We start from the raw sequence: 20139 nt of genomic DNA, 5'->3' as shown, positions 1-20139 counted from the left end.
GACAGAAATTCCGTAGACATCCTGTTCTCAATATTTCAAAAACCTTTAATCATTTAGATTATTCACTTCTAATATATCTTTCCAACGGTGTTTAATATCTATCTACTTTAGCATAACTTGGTGCTGAGAAATTGTTTGAAAAGTAAAGTATCCACATTCTTTTTGAGATGACAGACTTTAATGACATTAGATACAATACTAACCCAATCAAACACAATCAACTTTGACGGACATTTAATTTTGCTGATGCCAAGGCATATAAATATAATATGACAGGAGCTTAGTTTAGCCATTGTGGGGGTATTTTTGGCAAAATATTGATATTAGATAAGAATAGAAACTGTTTTTAAAGCTTGATAGAGCACAAATTTGGAAAGTACATGAAGTTTTTTAAATTTGGTCGAAATTAAGTTTGGATTTCTGGTAAATCTTAAGGCCAAGATTGTTGCATAAATTTCTTTCCTTAAAACTAAAACATTGTTACTGCTGTTGTTTGCCTCAGATCCATATCATTGAGACATGGAATTATACTAACGTATCGATCGATCAACTTTGATTGACTTCCATTTCTCATAAAACAGACTCGCCCACTTGATACATTTTTTAATCAATGACCAATCAATTGGTTCCGATAGTTGATATATCTTAAACTCAAGAGAAGAAATTTGCACGGGAAGAAATATTCACATCAGACATTTACAAGCTTCAGCATTGAAATAATGTCAAGAAAATATTATAAATACACACTTTTCCTAGCTAAATATGCATCAGTAAAAATTAATCTTCAGCTTGAATCAATTTTGCTTTGTGATTGGGTTAGGTCATCTTGATTCAATGGACCTTTTGCTAGGCGCGATGTCATGTTGGATAATTTTAATACTACAGCACAAATCAGAATAACTTAACTCCACGTTTCAATAGTTACGGCAAGGGTAACTTTGGTTATTGTTATATTTCCCTTGCGTTTTTGGTTGACCCGGGCGAAGGTGCGTTCACTTACTAAGTGAAACCCTGCGAGTGGGAATCGAACCTCAGTTGCCTGTGTGGCATCCAAGGTCAATGACTACTGGTACTATACCACAAGCAACACCATGACACATTGCACCTAGCAAAAGGTATGGAACTATTATAGGCCAGGAGTAATTTATCAAACAGTTCGATTACCAAACTACATTGTTGAACTTAATCGAACGACCAAAAGTCGTTAAAATTGTGAGTATTCGATTAAGTTGGACAAAACATATTAAGTTCAACAAAGTTCGACAACAAGAAATGTTCGACAAATTCAACAAAAATCTACGTTCGAAAAAGTTCGAAAACAAGAAAAGTTTGACGGCAAAAAATGTTTGACAATCCGACAATAAATACATTCAACAAATTCGACGGAAATTCTGTTTGAAGGGTATTTTCTCAAATTACTGTTTGATTAAATTTCGACAAAGTTAAACTAATCAAACTCTATTAAGATCTTTTTTTTTAAAGTTCGATTAAGTTCGATTTCGTTAATTGAACTTAATCGAACTTTATATTTTTAAGAATTTTTAAGTATTCTGGAATGTTCAAGAACCCAACGCAGTCGAACACTAATCGGACAACAAAGTTTCGACAAAGTTTGATTAAAAATACCGTTCGACTGGTTGTGCTGCCATAAAACCATCCGCAAAATACACTATAATACTTAGTAACTGATAATCTGTTATACACAATAACTTAATCAACTATCAACACCTACTTCTACCTGTAAAAAAAAAGATCATCTGTCCTGTCTGTGTTATTATGTTGTTGTAGTGGTGGTGATGTTCAAGGGCAACTCTTTAAGATTCCTATCACTATATTGGTGCATTTACTAACTACACAAACATAAAATACTATGCTAAAAGAAATATTAACATCTTTAAATACTCTAAAAACCAACAAAAGCATGATAAAAATACAAACAACCAAATGCAGTTCTTACAGCGACCGCCATTTCTAAAAACGAGTAATGTTTACAAATCCTTGGTTACGCCTACCTTACACTTGCGGACTGAAAAACGTTAGATTTTATCTTAGCGAGTGAGTCCATGTTCAGGATATTCGAGAATGTTCTAGAAAAATGAAAACCACTTTCGTTTTCTAAATTTTAGCCTTGCATATACCGATTGACAAAGTTTGTTGACATGAGCCTCCCAGTTCAAGTTTTCGTCGAACTGAACACTAAGCAGTTTATACACGGTAACTCTTTCGAACAATTGGTTTGTGTGATGGATATGGAAAGTCGGATGGGTTGGGTTAGCGAGATCGCGCAGCTTTTCCATTCTAGAAGTCGATAAGAACATGATCTTTGTATTTTTGTTATCGAACGCAAGATTGTTTTCGGTTGACCAATCTTTGAGTTGATCTAGGCGTTGTGTCATTTTGATGATTGCGTCTGGTATGTTTTTAGGTCTACAATGTTCGTAAGTATCGTCCGCATATTGGCTGGTACTACCACCTTTGACGTTGTCTTGTAGGTCTACGGTGTATAGATTAAACAAGATCGGTCCGAGGATGGAGCCTTGAGGTACACCAAACTGAACTGTGCCTTGTTCAGACTGCTTATCTTCGACCTGAACAAATTGCTTGCAATCGCTGAGGTATGGTAACATGAGCAACGCGGCCTTGTCGGAAAAGCCGATTTTTCGTAGTTTGGTTATAAGTGTCTTATAATCAACCGTGTCGAAGGCTTTCGAATAATCGAGAAATGCTGCGAGTGTGATTTCCTCTTTGTTCATTGCACCAGCGATATCATCTCGAATTTTCATAAGCAACTTTTTGGTCGAGTGACGTTTGCAAAAGCCAGATTGGGTTTGCTTATATATCTGATGTTGGTCGATGTGTTTTGCCATTAAACGTTCGAAAAGTTTGGAGAGTATGGGTAGCACGGTAACAGGTCTGAACTGATCTGGAGTGGTGAATTGTTCTGTTTTCGGAATAGGTGTTACTTTGCTGATTCTCCACTGTTGATGAAAGGTGTTTTCGGCGATACCTTTGTTGATTATATGCGTGAGTGGAGATACGAGATGATCAGCAATAGGTTTTTGATGAGTGAAACTGGAACATTGTCGTATCCAGAAAAGCAGTCAGTTCGAAGATTCTTGATTTCTTTGACTACTTGTTCATATGTGACGGGTTGGAGAATTCATGCTTGACATCTGTAACAAGATCTTGAAGAAGGAGCTGGATTTCCTCGATTGAAGCTGGCTGTGATCCGAGGATTCTAGCTGTGGAAATGTAGTGATCGTTTAAATCGGAGGGTTGAATATTGATAACACTTTTCTTTGGGTGGAGGCTTCCGTGAATAAGCTTCCAGACTTCTTTCGGTTTTTTGGATGAGAGAAGTTCACGATAGAAAGTTTTTTTGTTGTGTTTTACGTGTCTTTTTAGAGGATTTCGAGCTTCTCGGAATTCTATCCAGTCGGAATCTGACTTCGTCTGATGAGCTAAAGTTCGCTTTTCGTGACAGTTATTGATCATTGAGTTCTTCATCTAGGGCGCTTGTGGACGAGTGACTTTCATTCTCTTCAGAGGTGCATGGCGTCTGATGCAGTTAAGTAGTAAATAGTTCAGTGTGTTTAAACTATCATCAGCGCAATCGGTCGCATAAACGAGGCTGAAAGGAACGGTGGTGGTATCAGCATCGGTATCGGTTTTCTCTCCACGAAGTAATAAATTTATCCCTAGTAAAATAAGATGTTAATATATAGATGCGCTCCATCGTATAGTCTTATTTTTGCCAATTTTTCAGGGTGCCCTTTACTTTTACTCAATTATCACGCTAGTGACTCACTTAAAAGCAAACGGCTAATAAAAGACCTTGCTAGTTTTGAACAATAATAATTTTTGGACATTATTTTTGTAAACAATGGTGCCAGCCCGGCCAGCCTATAAACGTATATCATGTGTGCCTCTTTTTGAAACACAGTATAGTCTCCACGGGGAACACAAATTTGTTCGATTTAAAGAAAAATTCGAGTTATGGAGTACAAGGTTTATACCGGGTGTCTCTGAAAAAACTTCCCCCTGTTTGATTCAAAATTGCGAAAAAGTGAAAAAATATATTAGCTTGATTTTAAATTTTGGTATATAAAACTTTAAAATTGCTTCATTAGATCAAAAGTTATGACAAAAAGAGTAAACAAATTTTTTTCAAAAAGAGCGAAAAAAGACGAAAAAACAGGGTATCAAATTAGACAAGAAAACACTGTACTTTATTGACAGTAAAGTTTTACTTTTGAACTCCTGTGCATCTTTTTTGTTTTATTATTCGTTTTTAATGATTTTTATTGCCAATTTAGAGCTCCTTTTGGATTCATTAACGAGCATGAAGTTTCAACAAGCAACAAACTTTTATCAAAATTTTTCCAAAAGTTTCCAAAGCTTAGCGAGTCTATTTGAGTGGAGAAGAGAAAGTTTGAGTGTCTTTTTTTTCTAACAAAAGATTTGATACCCTGTTTTTTCGTCTTTTTTCGCTCTTTTTGAAAAACATTTGTTTACTCTTTTTGTCATAACTTTTGATCTAATGAAGAAATTTTAAAGTTTGATATACCAAAATTTAAGTTAAACCCTCCTCTAAACGATTTCGAAAAAATCAAGCTAATATATTTTTTTACTTTTTCGCAATTTTGAATCAAACAGGGGGTAGTTTTTTCAGAGACACACGGTAAGAGAAAACTTGTTTGAGTTGAGGAGATGTTCGAGTTATAGTGGTTCGAGTTAAAAGAGGCTCTACTGTAATCAATTTCATTTGATGTTCTTGTTCGTAGGTACCAACTTGAAAGGTTTGCAAGATGATTTGGATGAGAAGCGTCTCTCGAAATACAAAACGAAGGATTTGATGTTGATCATCACAAGGCTTGTGGCAATACGCTCCAAAGTCTTCCAGGTTTTAATCCTTTTGTATTTTTTCTCTGTAGTCAATGAAATATTGTTTAATGATTCCAAAGGCTATTTACCCGGGCTATTTACTTCTGTTATCCCTTTGAATTTTGTTGCATCATTCCCGTCTGTAAGTGGTATTCTGTCCAGTTCAGATTTCTTACTGTGAATGCTGTCCTTGTAAGAAGAAATATTGTAAAATTAACTGCTATTTTTTTTAGATTTTGCTTGTTGTTTTATTTACGGTATTGAATGTGAGGTGCTTGTCAAGAGATTGACTCAAAACATTCAGCGTGTATTTCAATCTCACTTGTTTGTTTATATAAAGCTTCATCAAGAAGAAGAAAAACCTTTAGAAGAAATTTGTCAACCCATCATCAAGAAATGTCAATTCCTTTGCAAGTGCGTCAACGCGTCACAATCACTATCCAAATCACACGTCAAACGACGTTGGATAGAGACGTGCGAGCGTCTTCAAAAGACACAAGATCCTCCTTACAAATGGAGAGTGTTCTTATGGAAGGGTCTGAAGAATCTTCAACAGGCTGAACAAAAGAGAACAAGCGCATTGAATGTGTTAATTGACGAGTTGAAAGATTTCCTTTTCGATAAGAAGGTCAACACGGACATCCTTCGAAAATGTTTTCTCATGCAGGTATAAACTTCTACGATTCGAGTGCTTAATGATGTAAATCTCCAACCTGGCAAAAAATCTCGACTTCCTGATCACTATTCTTTTAACGCTTATCATAGATGCAATCCTGCCTCAATGCGTAAACGAAAAAATACGCCTTATGGGAAGTTGGAATGATTTTTTCTACTTCAAAACGAATTATTTGATTCATAAGAGCTTCTCTTATACCTGACAAGGCTGATTCTTTCCTAAATATTGTTGATGATAAAGTGTCAACGAAAGACAAAAAAAGTTTTTCAATCTTTTCCCTTAGATTAAGAGGGCAAAACAAAGGCTAATCGCTGGCTATTTGATGCAGTCATTATGTTTACGTCAGCAGATTTTTTCACATGTCAGATATTCGCTTCTTTGTGGATGGCTTGGGTTGCTGGTACCTGGTGGCTCTGTTAGGTTTGTCGAATTCCTTGTTTTTGATTTGTGTTGAGTTGTTTTCTGTACTCTGAAGTCTCAGAAAATGATGTTTACAAGCTACCACAAGTAGACTTTTACGGTAGCAAATGCAAGTCGTATGCTCATTTCATAATAAGACGAATGGTATTTGAAGGAAATGTGCATGTATTTATAACTCGAGTTTTCCATAAGTTAAACAAATTTCGTCCCATGTGAACGTCATAGTTATCTAATTTAGAGCGAAGGAATAATCTTTTGATTTTCGAATTTGCGATAAAAAAATAAACATAATCGAATCGACGTAATTTTTTTTCAGTCATGCGAAGCCAGGCATTTTATTCAACGTCGAGTTGGTACCAAAGGACGACGTTGACAAACTACGAAGTGTTTTTCACGGTTTCGAGAACTTCGCTTTGAAAGCACTGATCGATGAAATCGAGAAATTGTCCGATTTTCAAACGGAAGATGAAATTAACCGACATGTCCGAGAAATGCTGTTATCACTCACTCTTCTTTGTTCTTCCTTAATGTCAGGTATAATGATCCTCGGTTGTATTTTTTTTACCCACACTTCTTCGCCCTGTTTTTGCTTTTGCATAAAGGCACAGCTTTATAGCTTTCTCCTATTATGATAAATTTGACAGACTCAGGCTCTAGTCGTGTTTCGAGTCAAAAATGTCAAAGATAAGAAAATAGAAAACATGAAAAGGACAATCTGCCACCTCATAGAAAGTTTTTTACGAGAATTTATGTACGGGTCTGCAGCGTTCCAAGCTTGAATTCGTAAGCAAATGGACGTCAGGTGGTGAATTGTCCTAGTGGTGTTTTCCTTTTGTTTTATCGGTTTTTGACGTTTTTTACTCCACACTTAGTCTTGATAGTTCTTTGACCAGACCCGGTGAAAGCGGGGAAACTGGGGACACTTCAGCCTCCCCACTATTACAGTTGTTCCGCTGAGCCTGTTGACTAGTTATTCGCAATAATGATTTGTAATTATTACAGTTGAGCTATCTGATTTAATACATATCTGTCACCTTTTCTAGATGATGTCAACTTTATGGTATTGTGTGGTGTGTTGGACAAAATCCAAAAATTACTGAAAAAGATCATGAAACTGACGTTGAACAATGACGAGAAGTCGGATATTCCATTCATCGACGAGCGGAAACATCGACAGGTTCATCTTCAAGAACTTGACGGTGAAGAAATGAGAAAATTGTTGAAGATTGGAAGTCGCGTGGTTAGAGGTCCCGACTGGAAATGGGATGATCAGGTGGGATCTTAGAAAAGATTTATTAGCTTTTAACTCTTACCGAATTATCTCATGATGTTGTTTGATACTCAATATAGCAAGTTTCTCAAATACAAAAAGTGAATGCCTATCTTGATCCCATTAGGAAAGTGGACTGTATCAAACTTAGACACATTCAGAACATTTTCTAACATGTTTTTTAATTTTTGAAATTTATTAGCAAACGTAGCGATGAGTAAAATAACTTCATCACCAATACCAACGGTTATTTTCTTTTCTTTCTAAGGATGGTCCAGCGCCAAGTCAAGGTCGTGTGGTGAGTGATATAGGAGACGACGGATGGGTCCGTGTGGAGTGGGACACTGGATCAAGGAATTCTTACCGTATGGGAAAGAATGGAAAATATGATTTGAAATTGGCCGATAATATTCAATTCTTTGATGAAGATGATAAAGACGATCATGTACATGAAAAAGGTAATATCTTCCGAACATACCATTGACAGGTTAAGCAATTCTAGGTAAAATAAAGCAAAATTCCAAAAATATTTTTACATGGCTTTCTTTCTTCAATATTTTGATTCCATTCTTTCTTGGCAAAAGTTGGGTTTTAAAATAATTTCATAATGAAGCACTTTTGCTCCAAAAAATAGATCAAATTCTCATGGTAGCTCAATTTTCAAAAAATGCACTTACGGTTTTCTTGCTTTCAAGCAACGCATTACACCCATTACAACTATTCAAGAATAATGTAGCCGACTTGTACTTTTTGATTTTCATGGATATTGGCTTTGGTCACGCTTCATTGCTAGACTTATTTAGCCATATTTAGGCATTAATTGACTCTTTAGCCGGAATTTTCGTACCCGGTAATAGTAAAAAAGGCTTGATTCTGAACTTTCCGCGTTCTTAAAGATGTTCTTCTTTTGTTCTTTTTACAGACATCAAGAAAGATAACCAGAATGAAGATAACCAATTGAAAAGTCCACTCTCTTTTCTTTTGAAATCGATGACGTCATATATTGTCAACACGTTATCACTGTGTGCTTGCAACGGAGAGAAAACTTCATCGAATGCACTGAGCACTGTTGCCTCGTTTTTCATCGAGTCCTTAAGAAATATCATTGACACCTCTGTCTCTTCATGGGGTGAGAAAAAGAAATCATTAATTTCTATCCATGCTACTGTGTCGTAAATTTCACTCGACAGATCTTCCGCTAGAAGCACGCTAAAACATTGCAAATATTAAGTACCCTTGAAAAAATTCCTTCAAGGCCAAACGAATCACATGAGAAAGGTGAAAGTAAAGAAAATAGCGAGGTCTGTTAGCAGATAAAATCATCAGAATGCTTGATACAAAAACTTAATTTCTGCCAGATGACGTCATCAGGTGGCTGGGCAAAAAATAATTTTTTTAACAATATTCAAAATCTGATGGAAAGATCATGAATTTCTGATGAAAATTGAGGTATAAAACATTCCTATCAAAAGTTATGAAGGTTGAAACTTTTCCTGCCAAAACTTAAAACCCTCGTAATTTTGGAGCAATTTCTGAATCTTTTCAACTTTTACTTCATCATCGTTCAGGTGCAGATATCAGCGTATCGGCTTACTTTGGTTTTTGCCGAGCATTAAGTTGTTCACAACAGATTGAAAAGATCATTGGAGTTCGTGATTGGGTCACTCTACTCATCAATATGTTTGATTTATCATTTCTGATGCACGATCCTTCGAATGGCGGAAACTCCTTTCTCGTCAAGGTAATTAAATAAAAGTTCCGTTTCAATTTTACAATGTGGTATAGCATGAAATTTCACTTGTTGGCAGTGAGCACTCTATCACTTCAACGGGTACACCATGGAAAAGTCTAGCTTGAATTCAAATTTCTCAAGTTTTCTTGGAAGTTTAGATTTGATTGAATCCATACAGCACCTGACCCCGAGAATGTAGTAAACCCCGAAAATGTAGGTTTTATTTCTTAGCATTGTAGGCCTAACGATAGTTCAACTTCATGAAAAGTTGTTTCAGAGCATACTGTTATATATTACTCATTACTTCTAAACATTAAATTTTAGCTTAAGTTAATTTTTTTGATATATAAATCTGAATCGTTGATTGGATACTACCCGAGTTGAGGCATTTTAAAAATAAATCCTCTTTAAATCGAAATCTATTGGAATTAACTTATGATGATAGGGTATTTTTTTTACTCCTAATGAACAAAGGAAAAGGGGAAAATAGTCCATTTCAAAATTTATTGTTCCAGGTTAGATATTTTGACGAAAATATTTGACCTTCTTTTTGGGGTTAATTGACCTTCAATTTTGGAAAAAAGTTTGTCAAATTATGTAAAACTTGTGTAAAACTACCTGAGAGATGATTAATGTTGACACTTTGAGCTTTTACGACGTGTCACAGACCCGCTGGGACCCAAGCCCAATCAGAAAATTTGCCTAGCTTTTGAACAAAAGAATTTCTATCCCCATTGGGACTTAAGTAGAAATTTTTGTCCCATGTGGGAAAAGGTTCCACCGGGGCTGTGAGGCAGGGGTGTTGTTACATTATTCACATATTTCAGCACAAAATTTTCAACCTACAAAATAAAAACAACTTTCTTGTCTCTTATTTTCGTCCTTTCTTTTACTTTTCCTCATTTGTATCACGATAAAATTGATATCTTCGTTAAATCTTTGTCAGAATATATTTCTAAAGTATAAATTTCACTTAGAGAATAAAGAGAATACTGAAATTCTGCTCTCAAAAAACAAATTTTTTCATCTACATTCTGGGGGTTAAAAATCGAAAAAATCCAATTTTCAGAATAACAAAATGTTTTTTAGAATATTGTTTTGTCACAAAATATTTTAAAAATTTGCTGTTATAATTAATCCAGTTGGAAAAATATCAACATTTTACTATTACTAGATTTAAAGTCATAAAACCAAACCTACATTATGACGAAAATGGGAGTCAACTTCAAGGACCAAAAAAATAGCCTTTCTATCAAAAGTAATGAATCCAACCCCTGGGAAAGGATTTTTGAAGTTCAAAATTTCGTTGAAAACATTCAATGTTTTTAAAAATGCAAATCTACATCTTTCAGGTCAAATTTCACCTACATTCTCAGGGTCAGGTGCTGTATGCATTGAAAAGGAGAAATATCAACTCAAATATCAATTATAAAATCTGTAAAAAACTTTAGGAAATTATAATCAAAGTGTTAAACTTTTCGTGGTGTTATACAGTTCCGGTATACAGGCTAGGGTAATCTTAAAAAATGATGATTTAGATGTATGTTTTCAAACTGTGAACTTGAAATGGTGAATTGAACGCCTTTTCTTTTTCATTCAGATTCAACTGTTGAAGCACATTAAATTTCTGTTAAAACTACAAAGCAACAATGCACCCTTCCCTTCCAAATGGAAACGTCAAATCGTTGGTTCTATGATGAAGGCTTTACACCGAATGCTCAAACAAGATGCTATCTTCATGACTGGTAAAATGAATTGTTTTCTTAACTCACCACCAACACCACCTTACGTTGCATCGAACGTTATTCAAAGGAATAATAATTCTGAGTAAAACCTCAAAGTATCGAAAGTCGAAATATCACAATTTGAAATTTCTAAAATGGGTTCACTCACGGTTCTCAAGTTGAAATTCTGTTGTTTTCTTACTTAAGACACAATCTTGAGCTTAAATATCTCAACTTTGGAAAATATTTAGGCAAAAATATTTTGTGGTTTTGCCCAACGCAATATAAGGATTCCACATGCCAAATTGCCTGATTATCCCTTTATCTCTTGAGCCTTTCAAAACCATTCAATCAAGGATTTTTGCTGATCTCATTCTACAGTATTTTTGCCTTTATAATTTCAGAGAGTTATGACTTGCACGCAGCAAAATCTTCAATGGCTGCGTCTGCACTGACAACCATTGCTGAAGAAATCTTCTCCTTATTGAGATATTTACACGAATTGCAAGAATGGAGAGATATGATCAACTTCCAAATATGGAGATATTTGAAATCAATAGATGAAAGCACCTTCTCAGTTGAGGTAAGGTTCTTCTCTTTTTACCTCGTTTATTTGATATTATTTCAGCAATTTCTAAACCGAATCGGTCAGAAATTTTAATCAGAATGATATTCTTCATTGAAGCGAAACCATTTTGATTATTTTGATTATTATTAAGTTTTTTGCCAAAGTTTGGATTGTTCGATCCATTTCATATTAGCATTTCTTGCTTCTTTTTACTTTTTGGACCTACCCCGGTGGAGGTCCTATAAATTAACCTGTGTCCGTTCGTCCGTTCGTCTGTTCGTTAGTTATTAGCTTTCCTCATGATTGGCTCGTTAGTTTTTTTTTATTTTTTGCACAAAGATGCATAACTATAAACCCTCGAATGTGACGGAGCCCGATTTTCAACAAAAAAAATTTTTGGGCAAATTTGGGCCAAAAAACGGCTAAAAAACGGTTTTTTTGGACTTTGTGAAAAATTAGGTCGTTATTTTTTTCTGATTTTTTGCATGAAAGTAGGGTACCATCGTAGGTAAAAATTGGTTTAAGCAGATTTTTGCAAAAAAATTTTGTTGGCTCAAAAAACGCATGTTTATCTATAAGAATCACTATTAATAAGCATACATCAATGTTCTTAGTCAAATAACTCAATTTTTTTATGAGATAGATGTTTTTTTTCTCAGGAGGGCTTACTTTTAAAGAATATGTGTGTTTCGACATGAAATTTTGGTTGCTTGGCGTGTTTTTATAGAAAAACTGGCCAAATTCGATATTTTATTATAAGCACATTATCAATTACTTAGGTATTAGCTTTTCTCGAGATTGGCTCTTTCATTCTTTACGATTTTTTGCACAAAGATGCATAACTATAAACCCTCGAATGTGACGGAGCCCGATTTTTGGAAAATAATTTTTGGGCAAATTTGGGCCAAAAAACGGCTAAAAAATGTGTTTTTAGGACTTTGTGAAAAATTGAATCATTAATTTTTTCTGATTTTTTGCAGGAAAGTAAAGTACCATCATAGGTAAAAGATGGTTCAAACAGATTTTTGCAAAAAAAATTTGTTGGCTCAAAAAACGCATGTTTATCTATAAGAATCACTATTAATAAGCATACATCATCATCAATGTTCTTAAAATTACTGAATTTTTTGATGAGATAATGTTTTTTTGCTCTCGAATATGAAAGAATATTTCAAGAGCATGAAATTTTGGTTTCTAAACGTGTTATTTTATAAGAAACAAACAACTAATTTTAATAGATCGTCACAATTAGTGTTCTAAATGATTGTTTAATGGTCACTCTCACGTAGATATCAGTTATATATATGTGTTAAATGCATAACCAGGTAGGTCCATAAAAGTATCACTTGTTAATTAAGGGGTCTATTTTCTCATTTCAGCTGCAAACACGTGTATTCACCTCGCTGTGTATCATCGGTGGTATCGATCCACGGATCAGAGTTGGAGGGCTTGTCCACCACGAAAAACATGGTAATGGAACCTGTGTGGACATCCTACCCAACGGAAAGATACTCCTCTATTTCGGAAATTCCATCAAACCCAAAACATGTCATCTCTCCAAACTAGATGTGGTAAGAGTCTTCAGCTTTACTTCACGGTCACTACAAAAGTTTGGACCTTAAGAAAAAAGTGAAATAAAAAAATCGCAACTTTCCTTTCTTCAGACGAAAAAATTAAGTTCGTTCAGTAATTCTCCCTTTTCATCTTTTTGTAGAAAGCGCAATCGTCTCTAAATTTGCTGACGTTGGCAGATTATCAAAAACATCAAAATCTCTTTTCATGTCTACTAAGCATCGCTTTGAAAGGTGTGACCATAGATTGGGACAAACAGCCTGGTAAGTGAAATGACTCGCACGAAGAATAACTAGCCGTATTGTATAAGGGTTGCGAAGCGATCCAGACTCTACCTCAATTCGCAAGTTGCTAGCAAAAATAAGAGCCACTCTGATAAAACCCTAAAGCTAAAAGAGACAGGATCTTAAACCTTATAATACCCCAAACACACCAATAAAAAACCACAGCAGCACAACACCCGCCGCCCCGCGAAACGCTCTTTCTTTCCTTCTCTTAGTTCTTCTAATGTAAATGGTGCCTTAAAAAATCGAACGATATTCGTCGAACGTTCGAACATTTTTTTATTCTAATCTTTTTGTTGAAATCATCAAAAGTAAAAAAGCAAAAAAAATCTAAACAAAAGATGGCTTGTTGTTGGTTCTTGGCCAGTTTTGATTTGTTTTCTTGACAAATTCGACAAATTTGATTACCTCCATACCTCTTTATCATTGAATATCCACTTGGTTTTGAAAGGTAAGTTTAGTTCACTTAAAAGAGCACCCCTCCCGCCCGCGCGACATGCAAAAACTTCTCATTTTTATTGACCTTATTTGATATATAATAGTTACTTTTAAAAGTCAAGGAATGATGAAGATCCTTTCTGTCACCTTTCAAACTATTTTTTTTTCCATTTAACAGCAATCTAAACATTTAAAACCGAAGAACCACTGCTTAGATTGCTTATATGCGTGCCGCCCGCGCGGCAATTTGATCAACTTCAGATTCTAGTCCGTGTTTCGGCTTCCGGTAATTTTTTGCTGTTCACTGCTAGGGTACATCGTCTGTCGAAATCATCAAAACATAAAAATAAAACAAAAACAAAAATGTACAAAGATGGCTTGTTGGTTCTTGGGCAGTTTTGATTTATTTCTTGACAAATTCGATAAATTTGATTGCCTCCTTATACTTCTTTATCATAATAGAATATCCACTTGGTTTTGCAAGGTAAGTTTCGTTCACTAAAATAGCACTCCTCCCCACGGATGTTATCTCGGTGAAATTCAGTCTGCGCATGCGCGAGTTACTAACGAAAACATTCAACAAGAAGACAAAATGGCGATTGGCCGAAAAATTGAAGGCTGTAAATTTTGAAACTTTTGGCTTCTCTATGGAGAGTAATATGGAAGTTTTTGGTCTATTTTGAGACATTGATTCTTGGAGTCGATCTGAATAGATTTTGTATTTCAAATATCGAAAACTCAACTTCGTCTTTCTAATTTCAAGGTTTTAGAATCCGAGAAGGATGAAAACCACTTTCGTTTTCTCGCGCACGCGCAATTTGAGTTTCGTATTCAGCGCCCAGCTTAACATCCGTACCCCCCGTCTGCCCGCGCGACTTGCAAAAACCTCTCATTAGTTGACCTTATTTGATACTTGATACTTGCTGTTAAAAGTCAAGGGATGATGAAGATCCTTTCTGTCAACGTTCAAACTAATTTTTTTCCATTTAACAGCAAAATAAATATTTAAAACCGAAGAACCACTGCTTAGATTGCTTATAGATGCGTGCCGCCCGCACGGCAATTTGATCAATTTCAGATTCTAAGTCCGTGTTTCGGCTTCCGGTAATTTTTTGCTGTTCACTGCTAGGGTACATCGTCTGTCGAAATCATCAAAACATAAAAATAAAACAAAAACAAAAATGTACAAAGATGGCTTGTTGGTTCTTGGGCAGTTTTGATTTATTTCTTGACAAATTCGATAAATTTGATTGCCTCCTTATACTTCTTTATCATAATAGAATATCCACTTGGTTTTGCAAGGTAAGTTTCGTTCACTAAAATAGCACTCCTCCCCACGGATGTTATCTCGGTGAAATTCAGTCTGCGCATGCGCGAGTTACTAACGAAAACATTCAACAAGAAGACAAAATGGCGATTGGCCGAAAAATTGAAGGCTGTAAATTTTGAAACTTTTGGCTTCTCTATGGAGAGTAATATGGAAGTTTTTGGTCTATATTTTGAGACATTGATTCTTGGAGTCGATCTGAATAGATTTTGTATTTCAAAATATCGAAAACTCAACTTCGTCTTTCTAATTTCAAGGTTTTAGAATCCGAGAAGGATGAAAACCACTTTCGTTTTCTCGCGCACGCGCAATTTGAGTTTCGTATTCAGCGCCCAGCTTAACATCCGTACCCCCCGTCTGCCCGCGCGACTTGCAAAAACCTCTCATTAGTTGACCTTATTTGATACTTGATACTTGCTGTTAAAAGTCAAGGGATGATGAAGATCCTTTCTGTCAACGTTCAAACTAATTTTTTTCCATTTAACAGCAAAATAAATATTTAAAACCGAAGAACCACTGCTTAGATTGCTTATAGATGCGTGCCGCCCGCACGGCAATTTGATCAATTTCAGATTCTAAGTCCGTGTTTCGGCTTCCGGTAATTTTGTTGCTGTTCACTGTTAGGGTACACCATTTTAAAACGGCATTTTTCGCAGTCCTAGCTACCAAACCGAGAAAGTTTTCGTGGCTTCAAGCCAAACCATTCAAGGTCATTTTGATAAAATCATCGGTTTGAAGATGTGATTTATATAGCAAATTTTATAGCAAATTTTCGCTTGGGATAGAAGTTTTAAAGGTACGTGCACAATATAGCAAAACTGCTTCGCTCATAAATTCGCTTCGCAAAAAGCACATACTGCCCTTCACAAACTAATCTTTTTCATTGATTGCTGAGCAACCACACGGCTTTCCTAGTCATTTGTGAGAAAAGAAAACCAAGATCCATATTTTGGATTTTCCAAATACAAAGAAGTTGATTGTTTTTTGTTTTTTTATTTAGGTGGTAGTATGATTGTCAGCAAAACTCGTTTGTACATGTCAGTGTTAGCCTGCCTCCGCATCCTTTTCAAAGAACCTGATCTCTTCATCAAAACAATCAGTAGAGAACCAGCTAACAGGCTAATGTTAAAAGAACTGGTCGAGAAAGCATTAGTCTCTTCTCCAATTCAAACAACATACGAAGAACTGGAGCTAGAGGTAATCCTCTTTTTGGACCTACCTCGGAGGTCCTTTAAATTAACCTGTGTCCTTCCGTCCGTCCGTCTGATGCAAACTTTACTCGGGATTGACTCGTTCGATTTTTCTGATTTAAAAATAAACATCTTTAAAAAAAATCTTATTTTTATATCTTTGATATACCGAAGTAGAGCCCCGTAGAGCTAATCATAGCCGAATTATTTAAGTTGCTTCTTACTCTCGAGCACGTATTAACTAAGGCATCACGAATCCTGTTTGTAATTTAGATATCAGGTTTGGCTTTGTCAGAGAAGATGCTTTTAGACTCGTCATCAAACGAAAACAACATCTTTGCAAAACATGACACCAAAACAACTTTTTCTCAAAAAACCACCACCAAGTCTTCGAAGAAGCTCTCCAGTGAAATGATAGCTTCGATGCCGTCACTTTCGCATGTTTTGGAGATGGGTTTCACTGTTGAAAGTGTGGAGCATGCGCTGAACGAGCTAGGTGAAGATACAAGAGCGGAGAGACTTGTTTCATGGCTATTACAACATCCAGAAGTACAGAAAAAGGTAAGAAAGCTAACCGATTCAATTCAATTTAACCGCCCGTTTCATTTATTTCGAAGCCCCAAAGGGCTAGATTTAAATTCTGAGATGGGAAAAGAAGCCATTCACTTCCCATCCAAAACACGTGACCCGCGTGATTTTCAAATAAACACCAGATTGAAAGTAAAATAGAACTTTTCATAAATTACGTTACTAACATCATTTGCCTCGTTTTGAAATTATTGTCATGGTGATTAACTCCCAGTGGATTTTATTAACACTACTTCCTATTCACAAAAAAATCATTTAATGTCTCCGGAGACATAATCACCATGGTAATTGTTTGAATACGAGGCAAGTGATGTTCGTGGCGTAATTTATGAAAAGGTTTATCCATCTCCATATTTCGGATAATATGCCGTTAGAAAAAAAGCGCTAGATTCTTTCGACGCAAATCTTAAATCTTGATTGAGGTTGAAGATTCCTCTTTAGCCCTTCATTTGCCCACTGTTCGAATGTCATGGAAAGTATAAAGATCATTATATAAGTTTGTCTTTAAACTTTATTAGGGAGCAGTATCAAGCGAAGGGTCAGCGGAGAGTGAGCAACCACGAGATGTTTCCTTGTTCCACCCTCACGAAGCTGGGCTCTCCAAGTTTCCGATCGGCTGTTTGGTGAAGACTATCTTCAAAGCTGGTGACGTTGATGAATATGGTCTTGGAACTGTTGTCAAGGTAAACAAAAAAATAAGACTCTTTTGTAGTCGCTGAAAATGACCTCCTCAAGTCTTGTGAAATGTTTCATGTTTAAAATGATAGCCAAAACCTCAAATTAATATCAAATTGAAATCACTCTCAAAGGTAAATCCGTTCTAACGAATGCTGTGTTGAGTACCATATGAGGTTCATCTTTAAAATTAGAAAGACTTGTTTTCAAAAAAATCCATCATCATGACTCTTACAGCCATTCCTGTAAAATTTTAACTTTACTTTTCTCCTCGTACAGGTTATTGGAGCGGATGAGAATATTCTAGTCTATTGGGAAACACAGAACAAAGCTCTTTGGACGACGGCTGATAAGATTCAAATCGTGGATGATTTTACGAAACCAAAGACACAAGGTACTTACAAATAAATCAATAAATTAAGAAAATAAGATTTGGATAGTTACTTAGTTTGAATGGCAGACCTCTACAAAACTGCAGGTAGTATAGGTAGGGGAACCTAATAGTTTCTTTGCTTTGAGAGGATTTTTTGGATGATTTCACGCAAAAAATCAACATCTTTTCTTTGTCACCCTCATCAATTTTCTCTTAACAGACGTGATCAAGGAAGGATCATACGTTCGTATCAAGCAGATAGGTACCTCACACAAGCTCAACATGACACCATTACTTTTGAATCGTGTAGGAACGGTCACTTATCTACATCATAATGGATTAGATTGTTCAGTCACCTTTGAAGAAATGCCCTTATGGCATGGCACTATACGTGATTTGGAGCTAGTTGGGCCTGTCCATTCAAGAGTGACGTAGGTTGCACATTCCTAAACTAATATTCTTTTTGGACCTACCTCCGGGTACCCCGGTGGAGGTTCTATAGATTAACCCATGTCCGTCCGTTCGTTCGTCCGTCCGTCCGTCTGTTACCAGCTTTTCTCAGGATTGGCTCATTAGTTTTTTCTGATTTTTTGCACAATAATGCAAAATGGCAATGCCCAGAACGTGACGGAACCCGATTTTTGAGAAAAAAATTATTTGGGCAAATTTGGGCCAAAAACTACCTAAAAATAGGGTTTTTTGGACTTTGTGCAAAATCCTGTCATTACTTTTTTCTGATTTTTTGTACAAAGATGGAGGGCAAGATTCTCTAAAGAATGGCTGAAGTGGTTTTTCCCGGAAAATTCTTATTCGCCTTAAAAAACGGATTTTCGTATTTTGGTGGAAATTCCCTTTAACCAAATAAGAAAATATAGCTTTTCTCAATGTTGACTCATTATTTTTTTATTATTTTTTGCACAATGATGCAAAATGGCAATGCCTAAAATGTGTCGGAGCCCGATTTTCGAAAGAAAATATATTTGGGCAAATTTGGGCCAAAAACTGCCTAAAAATAGGGTTTTTTGGACTTTGTGCAAAATCCTGTCATTACTTTTTTCTGATTTTTTGTACAAAAATAGAGGGCAAGATTCTCTAAAGAATGGCTGAAGTGTTTTTTTCCTGGAAAATTCTTATTCGCCTTAAAAAACGGATTTTCGTATTTTGGGGAAATTCCCTTTAACCAAATAAGAAAATATAGCTTTTCTCAAAGTTGACTCATTATTTTTTTCTGATATTTTGCACAATGGTGCAAAATGGCAATGCCTAAAATGTGACGGAGCCCGATTTTCGAAAAAATATATATTTGGGCAAATTTTGGCCAAAAACTGCCCAAAAATAGGGTTTTTTGGACTTTGTGTAGAATCCTGTCATTACTTTTTTCTGATTTTTTGTACAAAGATGGAGGGCAAGATTCTTTAAAGAATAGCTGAAGTGGTTTTTCCTGGAAAATTCTTATTCGCCTAAAAGACGGATTTTCGTATTTTGGGGAAATTCCCTTTAACCGAATAAGAAAATATAGCTTTTCTCAATGTTGACTCATAATTTTTTTCTGATTTTTTGCACAATGATGCAAAATGGCAATGCCCAAAATGTGATTGAACCAGACTTTTAAGGAAATTTTTTTTGGGCAAATTTGGGCCAAAAACAGCTTAAAAGGTTTTTTGGGCCTGAATGGTTTAAGTGATTTTCGTATTTGGGGAAATTCCTTTTTACTATTTTACATTATTCAACACACAAGCTTTATTTTTCCATTCTGAATTTTTGTACAATTATTGTCACTTTTTTCTTATTTTCATCTGATGTTAATCATTAGGTAGGTCCATTCAGCATGTTGCTTGTTCCGATTTCAAAAGTTCCCTTTGGAAATGTCGAGTTTTTTTTTAGTTTCACACTTGAAAAAATTTTGTCTACTTTTTGATTATTAATGCTTCGGATTCCATTTCATATTTCATTGTCTGAGGGTGGTCGTCTAAAACAAAATCGAAAGTAAAAGAAACTTTCTCTCCTCATTTTCAGCTGTGATGGGTGCGAGCGAAAACCGGTCGTCGGTGTACGCTACAAATGCAAAACATGTGATGATTTCGACTTTTGTGAGCACTGTTTTGCCAACAAGACTGATCACGATCACAATTTCGTTGCTTATCATCGCTCAAAGAAAGGACAGCACCCTATTGAAGCGGGCAAACCTGGTCGTGCAAGAACTGAATGGTGCCATTCGAGCTCGGAGAAACATCTGTGTATCAAAGAGATGACCGTTTCATCCAACGAACACATGGCTGCCAAGATGATCAACAAGGAGATCGATATGCCATGGATCTCAGAGAAAGCTTTTGGAGCGGTAAGTTAGTTGACGCATCGTCAGGTGTTTAATTGAAGTACTTGTTTGATGTTGATTCAAATTGTTTTTCTTTTACATTC

The 20139-nt window shown here is 35.7% G+C and overlaps 1 protein-coding gene across 1 annotated transcript in view; it reads left to right on the top strand.

Annotated features, from left to right (window-relative positions):
* The window catches only part of LOC136806933 (E3 ubiquitin-protein ligase HERC2-like), a 52593-nt gene that overhangs the window by 20962 nt on the left and 11492 nt on the right, over positions 1–20139 (top strand). The window contains exons 21-38 of the mRNA XM_067063503.1: positions 4785–4903; positions 5225–5551; positions 5844–5980; positions 6297–6514; positions 7024–7253; positions 7519–7708; positions 8173–8379; positions 8819–8991; positions 10583–10727; positions 11111–11289; positions 12654–12845; positions 12989–13109; positions 15896–16092; positions 16359–16646; positions 17192–17356; positions 17628–17742; positions 17942–18152; positions 19738–20059. Of these exons, the coding sequence (XP_066919604.1) occupies positions 4785–4903; positions 5225–5551; positions 5844–5980; positions 6297–6514; positions 7024–7253; positions 7519–7708; positions 8173–8379; positions 8819–8991; positions 10583–10727; positions 11111–11289; positions 12654–12845; positions 12989–13109; positions 15896–16092; positions 16359–16646; positions 17192–17356; positions 17628–17742; positions 17942–18152; positions 19738–20059 (3536 nt within the window). The remainder of the gene's footprint in view (positions 1–4784; positions 4904–5224; positions 5552–5843; positions 5981–6296; positions 6515–7023; positions 7254–7518; positions 7709–8172; positions 8380–8818; positions 8992–10582; positions 10728–11110; positions 11290–12653; positions 12846–12988; positions 13110–15895; positions 16093–16358; positions 16647–17191; positions 17357–17627; positions 17743–17941; positions 18153–19737; positions 20060–20139) is intronic.

This window comes from Clytia hemisphaerica, unplaced genomic scaffold (assembly GCF_902728285.1).
Source record: "Clytia hemisphaerica strain Z4C2 unplaced genomic scaffold, Clytia hemisphaerica genome assembly, whole genome shotgun sequence".
NCBI lineage: Eukaryota > Metazoa > Cnidaria > Hydrozoa > Leptothecata > Clytiidae > Clytia > Clytia hemisphaerica.
The sequence above is the reverse complement of the archived record's forward strand: the minus strand, read 5'-3'. Positions and strand labels throughout refer to the sequence as shown.